Raw genomic sequence first — 13,349 nt, 5'->3', positions numbered from 1 at the left:
ATCCCTAAAAATATGCCTCCATCCCAAAAGTGCAGCCTGTATAGTCACACAGCAGAAACAGTCACTCACATACTATCATCTAACGCAATGCGGGATTAGATATATTTCGTGAACTGCTTTTAACCAATGCAATAAATGATCTCACTAGCTTAATTTACTTTAAGTCATCTACTTAGTTAAAATATTTAGTATGTCCATCGAGGAAGACTTCATCACATCTTTCCCTTCACAATTATGAGTAATTAAGCGCTCAACTATGAAGCTGCTAAATTATTCTTGTTGGTGGACATGGAAATGCCTTCCTGTGGGAGATGCAGAATTCAGACATTTATGATTAAATATTTTATTAAGTAAAAACCAATACTGGACTATTACAGGGCCTTACTGTTAGTTATTATAAATTGCTCACAGCACAGGACAGATCCCTCAAATTTATTCACTAATATTAATACAAATTTATTTCTTAAAGCAGATCTTACAATCCAATTGTTAGGAAACCTGATAAAGCCACTATGCTGGCCTTAAAGAACCACAGCTGATAGCAATGAGATAATAATGGGTGATTTATTTATCTCTTCTTGTCACCCACCCCCAATCCCATTTATCTGTTACTCTACCACGGAACTGGAATTCTTTATGCAACAGACCTCAAAATTGCTTTCCATTTATACAGCTAAACTAAAAACTCATTTGATTTGGCTTTGTTAATATTTTATTATATATTAACTGGGGATAAGACTTATCAGCTTGATTGATGTGTGTACTTAATTCCCAGGCAGTACTTTAGTGCCTTCCCTGGAAGAGCTGAAACTGTTGGTTCCTCTGCATTTCTCTAAATGGGAGCTAGTGCTACACGAGGCTGAGAAAGATAGGCATCTCTCGGGGAAGTGGTTCCTGCTTCTATCGTTCTTCTTTGTACAGCATAAGCTTTATCAAGTCTTTGAAGAGCCAAGGTATAGTCGGGAAGAACCTAAAGGTAAACATTTTCTAGGATACAGATGAAAACATCTTTTATAGTTAAACATTTAAAAAATATAAAAATTAGATACCCCAATACTGGGGATGTTCTCATACTTACCAGACAGGGCAACAAAGGGTTGGTTGTTTTTGTTACTGAAATAATGTATCAGAAGGAAACTGGCTGAGAATTTTCTGTCTATATGTAAGCCCACTGAGGTGCAAGAAGAAAGGGGGGGGAGGTAAAAGGCAGCCTAAAACAAAAATCTCTGGCTGTAAATTCTGTGTGGGCAAAGAAAAAAAACTGAAAAATCCTAATGAGAGAGCAGGACCACAATATAAATATCTTAGGCAAACATCTAGTTCAGTGGTTCTCAGCTGGGAAGTTTTGCTCCCCAGGGGACACTGGGCAATGTTTGAGACTTTTTTGGTTTTTCACAACCAGAGGGTACTACTGGCATCTAGTGTGTGGAAGCCAGGGATGCTGCTAAACATACTACAATGTACTGCCCACCCCACCCACCAAGCATTTTCTGGTCCAAAATGTAGCATCTACACTACTTAAAATAGGTAATAGTAAATCACTTCACATGTGTGGGCTTAGGTTTCTTATCAATGAAGGGGTTGAACTAGATCAGGGATTTTCAACCTTAGCACTACTGATATTTTGACAAATTGAACTCCAACAAAATTAAGAACTTCATGTTCTCATACTATTAAGAGAGTGAAAAGGCAAATCACAGACAGGAATAAGATTCTGCAGTACAAATATCCAACCAAAAATTTGTATACATAACACAAAATGAGTTCCCACAAATCAGTAATAAAAATACAACCCAATCAGAAAAGGTAAAAGATTTGAATGGGCACATGATAAAAGAAGTTATACAACAGCCAATAAGTATATGAAAAGGTTTCAACAACATTACTCAGGGAAATACAAATTGAAATTCAGTAAGATACCACTATACACCAAATAGAACAGCTACAATTACATAGACTGGCCAGAGACAGTGAGGATGTGGAGCAGATGAAACTCTGACTCATGCCAGTGGGAATGTATGACTTGCTACGATCACTTTATAAAATTGTTCAGCAAAACTTACTAAAGCTAAATAAGTACTTATCCAGTAATTTCACTTCTAGATACAGACTCGAGAAATAGCACATATGTCCCCGCCAAAACATGTGGAAGAATGTTCACAGCAGCTTTATTCCTAACAGCCAAAACTGGAGACAATCCAAATGCCCATCAGCCGTAGAATAAATAGTGGAATATTAATACAATAGATTACTACACAACAAAAATAAAGAAATGAAACAAAAACAAAGTACTACTACATACAACAACTTGGATAAATCTTGAAAACAGATTTAAAAAATGCTACAATTCTATGATTTTGTTCATATGAAGACCAAGAACTGGCAATACTGACAGAAGTCAGAGTAGGTGATAGGAGTGCCTTTACTGTGCATGTTATACATCAATTTAAAAAAATGAATAGCAACACAGCCATAAGAAAAGATGAAATACTGCCATTTGTGACAACATGGATAGATCTTGAGAATATCATGCTAAGTGAAATAAGTCAGACGGAAAAAAGCCGAGAACCATACGATTTCACTCATATGTGGGATATAAAACTGAAATCAACAAATGAACAAGACAAAAAGAAACTCATAGACACAGAAAACAGTATAGTTGTTATGAGAAGAAAAGGGAGGAGGTAGAAAAGGGTAAAGGGGGTTAAATATATGGTGATGGAAAGAGATTTGACTTTGGGTGGTGAACACACAATGCAGTATACATATAGATGATGTATTACAGAACTGTAAGCTTGAAACCTATATAATTTTATTAACCAATGTCATCCCAATAAATTTAATTTAAAAAATGAGTAGAATATATTTGTGGCTTTTTCACCTGAACCTTTTATTTAGAGTAGCAAAAGTTGCCTTGATCATGTAAGAATCTCCCCAAATTAAAAAGTAAGAGCAGTTAGAGGCTGATGACAAACTCAGTTCTGTATTCTGTGATTTTCAAATTGGCATACAAAGTTGTTGTCTTGCATATACTATTAGAATACTTTAAATAACTCAAGTTCTTAAGTCTTAAACAATTTCTCATAATCTGGACTTTAATTAAAAAGACTGCACAGCAGTCTGCCTTTTTTAAATAGAGAAAGCCCACAGAAATATTTCTAATTCGAGCCCTACTGTCACATCATTATGAAATTCCTCATGCCCAGGGCTCTAAAAACTTAGAAAAGATTCAGGAGTTACCGTACAAATCCAGTAATTACTGAGGCCATAATTGTTGATTTTTTTTCTACCTTTCTCTTCTTCCCTTTTTAAGAAACTGAATATATTGGAGCAATTAACTTTTAATTTTTTCTTAAGGATATGAGGAAAAGAAAGCAAACCAACATTCAACAGGAACCATTTATGGTAATAAGAATCTCACCTCCCAACCCCCAAAAAACTAATTTCTGTACATCTCTAAGTCTTTTGGAGGATTCTAGTACCTTGTAACAATTAAAGGAAAGAAGTCATTAACTCCAAAATTAAGTCATTTTGAAGCTTCAAAAGACTATTCTTAAGGAGCCTTCCACCTCTGCATTTAAATGTGAAAGTTATGATGCCACTTATCTTCAGATACAATGACATTTTAATAAACTCCTCCAGAAGCTGGAGAACAGTTGCTCTTAATTATTATTTAAAAACTTTAACTTTTCCTATGTTAAGCAATTCCATGCAGTTTTCTCCCAAATTTCCTCTGTTCTAGCAAGTATACTTCTGGAAAAAAATCTTAAGGAACAAATATACATATTGCTTAACAAACCTTCTTAGGAGGTTTTTTTTTTTTTTTTTTTTAATAAAAACTAACTTTAACCACATGATATCACTTATGTGTGGGATATAAACCTAAAAGCAACAAACAAACTGGACAGAGACTCACGGACATGGACAATAAACTAGTGGTTACTAGAGGATGGGGGAGGGCGGTGGGAAGTAGATGGGGTAAAAACCGTCAAATACATGTTGATAGTAAGAAATCTAACTATGGGTGGTGAACACAAAATGCAATATATATATGCCTTACTGTTGAATTGTACACTTGAAACTTAACTGGATTTCGTTAACCAACGTCACCATAATAAAAAAAATAATGAAATAAAAAAAAAAACAACTAACTTTAAAAACCTGGAAATACTCAACAACAGGAAACATTTGGCTACACAACTTATTGTACTTCTTAAAGCAGTTTATACTGTGGGAATCAACCATGTTTTAGAAGAATATTTAAGAATATGGAAAACCATGCACAACATATTGTTGGGTTTTTAAAAAGAAAATTACCACACAGTATATAAGCACAGTATATATGCATTCTCATTTTTGTCTAAATATATATGTGCAGAGAAATAAACAAACTAGCTATGTGGAAGGATTACAGGTAATTTCTTTTTTCTTTTTTGAAAGCATTAAAAATTTTCCACAATGAAGACATATTACTTTTGTGCTTAGATATTTTTCAGTCTTGTTAATGCTAAGTTCAAATTAGATTAAGTAATCTGCTTGCCCAGGTAGCCTTCCTCCTCACAGAGATCATTAAATTTAATTATAATTGGTCCATTACTAAAATGCTTAAGCTTTGGGTTTTTAACTCAGATCAGAAGATGAAAAAAGACTTTGCTACAATCTAGGACTACAGCTGTGAAAACGAATAAACTGGAGCTATGAATATTCATATCAATCAAATTATACAATATTACAAAGGAAGAAAGCAAATTGATAAAGTTTAAAACATACAAAATAATACTATACATAATGTAATAATACTATACATACTGTCTATATAATGTAAAGTGTATGTCTTATAGTATAAAGATATGCATGCAAAAAATAAACACAAAATTCAGAATCCTGATTACTTTTGGGTCTTGGGTGATAAAATTGGGAAGGGATATGCACGGGATATCAAATATGTGATAATTTGTATTTCTTAAACCACTTGATAGGCATATTGGTGTTTGTTATATTATTCTTTGTATCTTTTACTAGTAGGTAAAAGAAAAAAGCTAGCAATTGCTCTCAGGATTTAAATGTTTTCTAGAATCCAAGCCTCCAAATCATGTCTATGCTCTATAACTAGTTCATAGTCTTCTCTAAAATCAATTATTTAAAATACGATGTTCTCAATTTTATTCAGACATTTAAGACTCGTTTGTCGCCAGACTGTACTATGCATTTTGGGGGGCCTACATTTGAAAGATAGCAAATAAGTCAGTGTAATGTGGAAGGCTAATATATCTGCATGAAGACAATATGCCCCTGAAGCTGGTATTCAAGGCAGCTATGTGACAGGGTTTAAAATCCAATGTTTATTCTCATTATCAACCTGAAGAGTAATTTAACTAATCGGTGGTTCATTTGAGACGTCTATATTTGCCACTCATAATCCAAACGGCTGTAGCCATTGGTTGGAAGGCATAGTCCCTGTGGAGACATCAATATGCAAAGAAGGGCAAGACCTAAAATCCTTCTGTTAACTCTCCACCCAGCTGTTAAGTGCATTTGTGAAATTAGAGTTGACCTATAAGTGCACTGTAATGCTTTAAAATGTAGTGTTTAAAAAAATCAATATGGTTAGGGAAGTGTACTAATTAGACAGCATCCGAGGAATTATAAAGTCAGTATTATGTCAACATACATTTTTATTACCGAGTCTAGTATTCATCTAAGACAGAGGCCTATTAAATATGTCCTTCCCAAATTACCAACTAAAATCAATCAATACCTTGAATTCTGTGGTTAAAGAAATGAATAAAAGGTAGCAGAGGTAAATTTAGAAGAAATTATAGCAGGTTCTCTATTTCAAATGAAAACTGATTCTGTTATAGTTGTAAGCCTTACTTAAAGAGCAGGTGAGATAATCACCCCTTCACCACCCACCTCAAGAAGCTACAGTAGAATAATTGAAGTAGGTGAAGCAAAAGAAAATTTAACACCATATAACCTCCCCTCGCCCCACCCATACCTCTTCACGCAATCTGGCATAGCAGTGGACTTCCAGGTAATAACTACGGGAAATGGATACTGAACAACTATAAAAAGCAAGTTTGTTAGTTTTAAACAAAGGCTTGACTACCACAATGACTAAGTACATTAAGTAGCAATAGTTTCCATTAACTGAGGATCTAAAATTAATGTGCACACAGGGGGAAAAGGTGCTATTTCTGGCCACATAGACTGTATATGATGATGGCTATTTTCATGATCAACAGCAAATAATGTGCTGAGCCATGTAGTGAGTTTTAGTTTCCAATATTCTGATTTTCGGACATTTATATCAAGAAATGAATTCTATATCAAGTATAAGTTAGAATGATTCTTGAAGATCTTTGTACTAATAAGAAAATGTTTTCACAGCATTTCTTGCAGTTAAAATATCAAAAATTTATCAAGCTATTAAAAAAAAACTTTTTAAAGCTAGTTTAACATATCCCTATATTTTGAAGGAGTCATAAATCCAAAGACAAATCATACTGTTTAGTGGTTTGGTAAGAAGTGAAAGGCAAGATGAAAAATGAAAAATCCAAGGGAAAAAGTCACTTGCAAGTAAATTCTGATTCAATTTATCTTAGAAAGTATGAGAACCTGTATGCAGTCCTCCTTTTGGAAGCAGCAGCAAAAAGTTCATAAAAGTAAAATGCACATACAACTGAAGATTTATAACATTTATGTGTTACTTGTGTTTCTCCTAAATTTCTACCAACAGCCACTGGAATATCTCCACTTAGATATCCCATAGGCCAAATAGCCCCAAACTAAACTTATCACTTCCTGAACCCCACACAGGGAGTGTTCTCTAGTACATGTGCCTAAGTTAGAAATCCGATGTCCGCCTTGACTCACTGTCCTTCGTCACCTTCTGAACCCCAGTCATCCATCAAGTCATACTGATGCTACCTGAATCTGGTTTCCTTCATCCGTACTGCCAATATCCCAGTTCAGACTACCATTATCACTCACTAAATAATTTCTTTGAAAGTGTGGTCAAGTTTGTTAGGCTTTTTCCATAGCCTGGAATCTCAACTGGGGGAAAAAATCACGTTTATTGTTTTTGGTGTATTAGCTTGAATGCTATTTTTCATCAGATTAGCACAGTCAGTGGAGAATCACAGGAGTGATAATAAAAGATAAAACTGCTAGCTTTCGGAGGTGCAATTTTATTACGAATTTCTGCTCTAGAATAGTGATTCTATAAACTGGAAAAACCCCAAAGATCACATTTTAACATACTGATCATTTTTTAAAAACTAGGCAAGATAGTAATAAATATTATTTGATGTAGACCTTGAAGTGATCTTGAAGATGTCTGTCCTCACATACAATCTAGGTAGCCAGAAAGCAAAACATTTATAATCTTACATAACAATGACTCAAGAAGGGAAGTAGGGGAGTATATGATCAGATGAAAAATAAATTGCTAGAGACTTACCGGAATGCTTGATTCAGAATTTGATAATGAAAATGTTCTGGCGCCAATCCTATAACCACAGCATTAGGATCACTTGTTTGTATTCCTGGGAATGAAAAAAATATGTAAGTGTTGAAAAATGCAATTAAAAGTAATGTCATATTTTATAATAAATTAGTTTTTGCCAATCAAGTACAAATTTTTGCTGTAGTCACAATATGAAGTTTAAGAGATTATCCTGTCCAGTGTACTTTGGAAATAGAATAATACTTAAAAGAAAGAAAAAGGTCTCCTAGTATTTTCGCATATTTCTTTTGCACAGTTTTACAGCTACTCAGTAACTAGAATATCTGAATTAAAATTTGTAACCTGATGTTCTCAAACAAGTAATTTCTAAGTTCAAAAAGCTTTACTGATTACAATCAACAAGAACAGCCACGAGTTCCCTGGGAGCTATCAGATCAATAGGAACTGATGAAGGAATGAAAATCTAAGAGGCAAGGGAAATTAGACTCTCTAATGGACACAGCTGAGGTTAACGCATTCTTGATAAATATGAATGCACTGTAGAGCCTATAATTTTGACAAAATGCCTCATCTACTTTTAGTGTCACAGATATTACTCTATAACTTAAGCATATTTTAAGGCCTTGGAACCTCATAATTGGACTTTTCAGCAATGACACCCAAACAAGTACATTCACTATCACAGTTATTAAAAATCTGACTAAAGATTCTTTAGATTATCCATATGACAATTCTTTTGTCTCTCTTACTGCCTGTCTTTAAGCATTTATCACTATCAATTCTACCAAAATGTGAAGGGATGAAATGGGGAATGGAGTTAACCAAGATTTCTAATTTCCTCCTTACCAGCAGCCATGAGTAAAAATTGGTTAGTATGTTGATGAAAGAAGAAAATAAAATTACTGAATACAGTAAGAGTTGGAGTTTTTGTGTGTGTTTTTTTTATTATTATCTCCATCTATCACTAGCAAAGATATTAAACAGTAGCAAAGATATTTCTATTCCTTTCAAAAACCCATTTACTTTGGGTATTTTCACGTATATAAGATGTTACAAGGATTGTCTTGAACTGAATGACAAAGATTTCTTACATACCAGGGACTCTGCTTATAAATCCAAACTCAGACTCATTGCTGATACAATTAGAATCTTGACTTTCTTCAAATAAAGTCAAAATGGAAAAATCTGGTTAAAATATTGTTCTGTAGTACTTCAGAAAACCCAGAAACACAAATACATTGATTATAGAGTACATCTGTCATTATTTTTGGTTGCCTAATTTCTGAATACGGATCTCATACTTAGGGAATTCACTAGCTCCTAAGGCTTGGTGAGAGGCAAAGCTATCCCTCTTATTATAGAGGCTGAAAACACCAGATACTTTCTTTTCCAGCCTCTCTTGCAGCCATGAGTGCTAGCATGAGACAGAAACTCTACTAATCAGTAACACCCATGGGTGTCTGAACTGGGAACTAGTAACAGAAAGAAGCAAGGAGAATCTCCTCTGGAAGAGGTGACGGTGACAGCCTCAGACTCTGGGGCAGCAGTGCTAGCTGGAGCATCCAATCTCCAGTTTCATTGGGGTCAACAGGGCAAGCAGAGTTCAGTGTTCAGCACAGACATCACTGGCACCTGAGCAGTTCTGTGGCACGCTACTGCATACTGTTCCTGGCTGCACAGCCCCTAAGACTAACACTCCAGTTCTCCTTGTCAGTTCTATGGGCTACCCAAACAGCCTTTTGTTTTTGTCATAGAAATTTTCAGAAATATATAAAAGACTAGTATGAGCCCTGACGTATGCATCACCCAAGCTTTAGCAACCATCAACATTTTGCCAACCTTACCTATAATTTTCTGAAGTCTTTTTAAAGCAAATCATAGATATCATGTCATTTAACTCCTTCATATTTCAATATGTATCCTTAACTGATAAAGACTTAAAAACCACCTTAACATTACTATACCAACAAAGTTAATAATTTTTAATATCACTTCTGAATTTCCACAAATGTCTCAAAATGTCTTTTTATATCTGATATGTAACGGGCATCCAAAAAAGTCCATATAGTACATTTGATTGTTATGTCTTACGTATCCTGTAACAGGACTGTTCTCTACTTATTGGAGCAATTAGAAAAGGTCCTGGAAAAGGGTCCACATTCTGGATTTGGCTGATTGCTTGTAATATTATTTAATTTGTTCCTTTACCTTTATTTTTCCTAAAAATAGATCTGGTAATTAGATCTTCATAGATTCAGATTCGATTTTTGGCAAGATTATTTCATAGGCAATACTATAAATTTCCTATCATATCACATTAAGAAGCACAAAAATTCTGTTTGTTCTACTTCTAGTGATGTCAAGACTGATCAACAGGTTTAAGTTCTTCCATTTTGAAGTTCCCCATCAACCCTAATGTGTTTAAAATCTATTGATGATGTTGCCTATTTCATTAGGGCTTCCCAATGGTGATTTCTAATTTTGCCATTCTTTTTGCATTTACTAGCTGGAATTCTGTAAAGAATTTACTCTCATCAAATATTTGTTTACTCTAAAATATAGTTCAAATAGAAAAAGCAGGATAAATGCTTGTTTTAACTCCCTTAATTTATCCATTTTCAAGATAATGAATTACTGCCCTAAGCGCCTCCAATAGTGACCAATGAGTTTTGTGGGGCTGTGTCATTTTGAACCCATGGCTTTTTGTATATATGATGTGTTGCAATCCATTCAATCATTATTCTTTTTAATGCTCAAATTACCCCTTCCAATTGGCCCCAGTGTCCTTTAGATCTGACCTCATTAGTCCTCAATAGCTTCCTTGCTAACACAGTTAGCTATCCCAGACTCATTTTGTACAATGTCTGCCCAAATCTGGAATTAGCCATTACTCCAAGGAACTAAAGTGAGAAATGGCAGTAGACTTTGCAGGCTGACCACTGGGTTGTCATTATTTCTAGGCCTTTTCAGTGGAAGATCTAAATAATATTTATTTTTTAAGCAAACAGGGAGTTGATCTTGATATTGTCAATTCAAAATTAATAACACACAGCTTTTAATTAACTAATTTGATTTTTCTATTTGTGTCTTTTCACTTACACTTAAAATCTTGGATCTTAACAACACTATCATAATTACTACTTTGTTTGATCATATGTATAATTTTTAAACAACAATACCAACATTACTAATTAACACTAACCTACTGAATGTTGTTTAAGATTTCCTTGCAGCTCCTTTATCCTTAGAATTTATCCCACTAATCTTTTTTGTAATCTAATCAGAACAAATAGTCAAAATACTATATTTTAAAGTCATTTGAAATAATTCTTTACCCTGAGTAGTTATATCACCAACTTGATAGTTTAGCTTATTTATTTCAATCTCTTTTTAGTTTTCACAATCTGGTTTGCTTTTTATTTTTTAATTGTCTTTTAAATACGTAAAATATTTATATGGTTCCAAAGAGAAAACTATGTAACAAATTACTTGTAAAGAAATCTCCTTTCCTGACCCTCTCCTCCATCTCCCTACCTCCCTCTTTAAATAATCATTTTTATTGTTTTTTTCATTTATCCTTCTTCAGCTTCCTTTTACAAACATAAGGAATATATACGGATATATATGGATATGTATATCCATTCCCTCACATATTCTTACACAGAAAACTTGTATGGTTTTCTGAATTTTATTCTTTTCATTTAATATATCCCATGGAGCTCTCTCCTTAACAGGGGATGAAATTTTTTGTCACTACTTATTTTCCAGCTACAAAGCACTCCATTTTGTGGATATATCAAAATATCATAGTTTAGTCAGTCCTTTCTAATGATCATTCGGGTTGTTTCCAAACTCTTATTATTAGCAATAAGGCCATAATGAATAACCTTGCTCACGTCATGTATTTTTATAACTATATGTTGGGGGCAGATTCCTACAAGCGACAGTACTGCTTTGTATGCAATTTGTATGCAATTTGCTAGCTATATTACCAAATTCTTCTCCATAGGAACTGTACCATTTTATACTACTGTCAGCACTCAAATTCTTTTAATAAACTTATTTTTTGTTTAATACAGCCAAAAGTCATTTGTTTCTTACGAATAATAATTCTGATTGATAAACTAGTGTGTTTCTTGATAGTACAAGTTCTGAGGTTATGTCCAACTGTGTATCCATGCTGAACATTATTTGTAAAGCCATCACGTGGTTTTATGATATATTTATACCAATTTTTCTATATTGTGCCATTTCACTCTGGGTATCATCTACAAAACAATGGAGCAAAGCTTCATAAAACTAGGATATTTTCCCAACATCTGTTAATTTTTTCAAAGGGAAAAGTTTTATTTTCTTTTGATTGAAAATATTTCAGTCATAGCAAAAATTTCATACTGTACAGAATGACATCTATTTTTAAACATGGAGCTCTTGGTTTATCTCATTTAATGAACTTAGTAAAATTAATATGAAATCATAATACTCAAAGCAATTTTGACTTTTTCAAACTGTGTGGCATGATCTATTAACAGACTGTAAAACTAATTTGGAGGGCCCTAAGCAGCATCAAAATCAAACAAACAAGTAAATCAAACAGAAAATAAAGTCCTTCCCATACAGTAAAAGTAAATGTTGTTTAGCATATATAATAAACATATATATGCATTAAGTTACTATGTAAAGTACTTGACTTATTGTGGTATGCGGTCAGAACACGTTTGAGAAACACCAATTTAGATTCGAACTATCTGTCGACCATTTCAAAATAACAGAAAATCTAAATAAATATTTCTAAACATCTAGTTTTAAGAATGATTTTATAAGCAGATATAAAGACCAAATTTCTACATCTTCCCAAATTTCCCCTACCTTTGAAATCAGGCAGTGCCCGATCATCAACTAGCAGCATGGGCCGGACTTGTTTCTGCTCTACTAAATTTCTGGCTGCAGTCAGAGAAGTGAATATTTCATCTTCAGAGATATCAAATTCCAATTTTTTCAACCTTTCCAGTAAGTTTTGCTTGCTCTCTTTGGTTGTATTGGTCACAAACCTAACCAGTACAGAAGTACCACGTAACCTGGAAAAGTAAAATTCAGATGTCAACAGTCAATTTTTCCATTCTAGCTCCTTAAAACTTCCTAATTTGGTAGCCCTTGCCAAAGGTCAGAAAATGAAGTCACTGAGTAAATGTTTTTATGGCCAATAATCTTTTTTTTGTAATCTAATCAGAATTGCTTACAAATTCTCCATACCCTGTGGGCTGCTTCATCTCCAAAGGCTACAGTCAAATTGTAAAAGCTGTGTCTACCTTTTTAAGGCCCTTCTATACTTAAACCAAATTTTACTGCATTTTACTGAAGTTTTATTGAATTTTACCAAATAAGTGAAAACGACAACAACAGCAAAGCTTAGTAATCACTGTACTCACTGAATATGAGAGGTGAAAGTTATCTTAAGAGATTATCTACCAGTGCAACCCACTCTTCTTAAAGATGAGAAAACTGAGGCCTAGAGGAGCTAAGTGACTTGCTCAGCAGTAAAGGTGAGATGAGAACTCCAATCTATGTCCTGATGTAGGACCTGATCTCCTATACAAAGAGAACAGAGGATAGCTCAGGGTGCTTTTCCTTCTTCTTAGCCAATTAGAGATTGGCTAAGTCCTAATGTGATACTATATTCATAAACAGAATCTACCTGGACAGCTCAGAGAAACATTCCATTTTTTTTTTTTTTTTAAATGAACTGTGTTTTCTCCATTAATAGTTCCATACAAGATTGTTTTGATTTTTTTTATCTGCTTTTGGAACCTAAACTGGCAATCAGGTATCAGAGTAAGAATTCATGATAGTCTAGCTTCCTTTAAAAATAAATATTATTTTC

General features: G+C 33.9%; 1 protein-coding gene across 9 annotated transcripts in view; it reads right to left on the bottom strand.

The window, feature by feature from the left end:
• HDHD2 (haloacid dehalogenase like hydrolase domain containing 2) overlaps positions 1-13,349 on the bottom strand; it is a 33,649-nt gene that overhangs the window by 8,299 nt on the left and 12,001 nt on the right. For all 9 annotated transcript variants that reach the window (XR_005648553.1, XM_039842318.1, XM_039842307.1 and 6 more), the window contains 2 exons: positions 12,338-12,546; positions 7,463-7,547 (listed from right to left, as the gene is read on the bottom strand). Coding sequence is in view for 8 of the 9 variants with exons in the window: in XM_039842318.1 (XP_039698252.1) it covers positions 7,463-7,547; positions 12,338-12,546 (294 nt within the window). In the remaining variant the exon portion in view is untranslated. The remainder of the gene's footprint in view (positions 1-7,462; positions 7,548-12,337; positions 12,547-13,349) is intronic.

The sequence above is a fragment of the Pteropus medius genome, unplaced genomic scaffold (genome assembly GCF_902729225.1).
Source record: "Pteropus medius unplaced genomic scaffold, Ma_sr-lr_union100, whole genome shotgun sequence".
Lineage (NCBI taxonomy): Eukaryota > Metazoa > Chordata > Mammalia > Chiroptera > Pteropodidae > Pteropus > Pteropus medius.
This window is presented reverse-complemented; position numbering and strand designations above follow the sequence as displayed.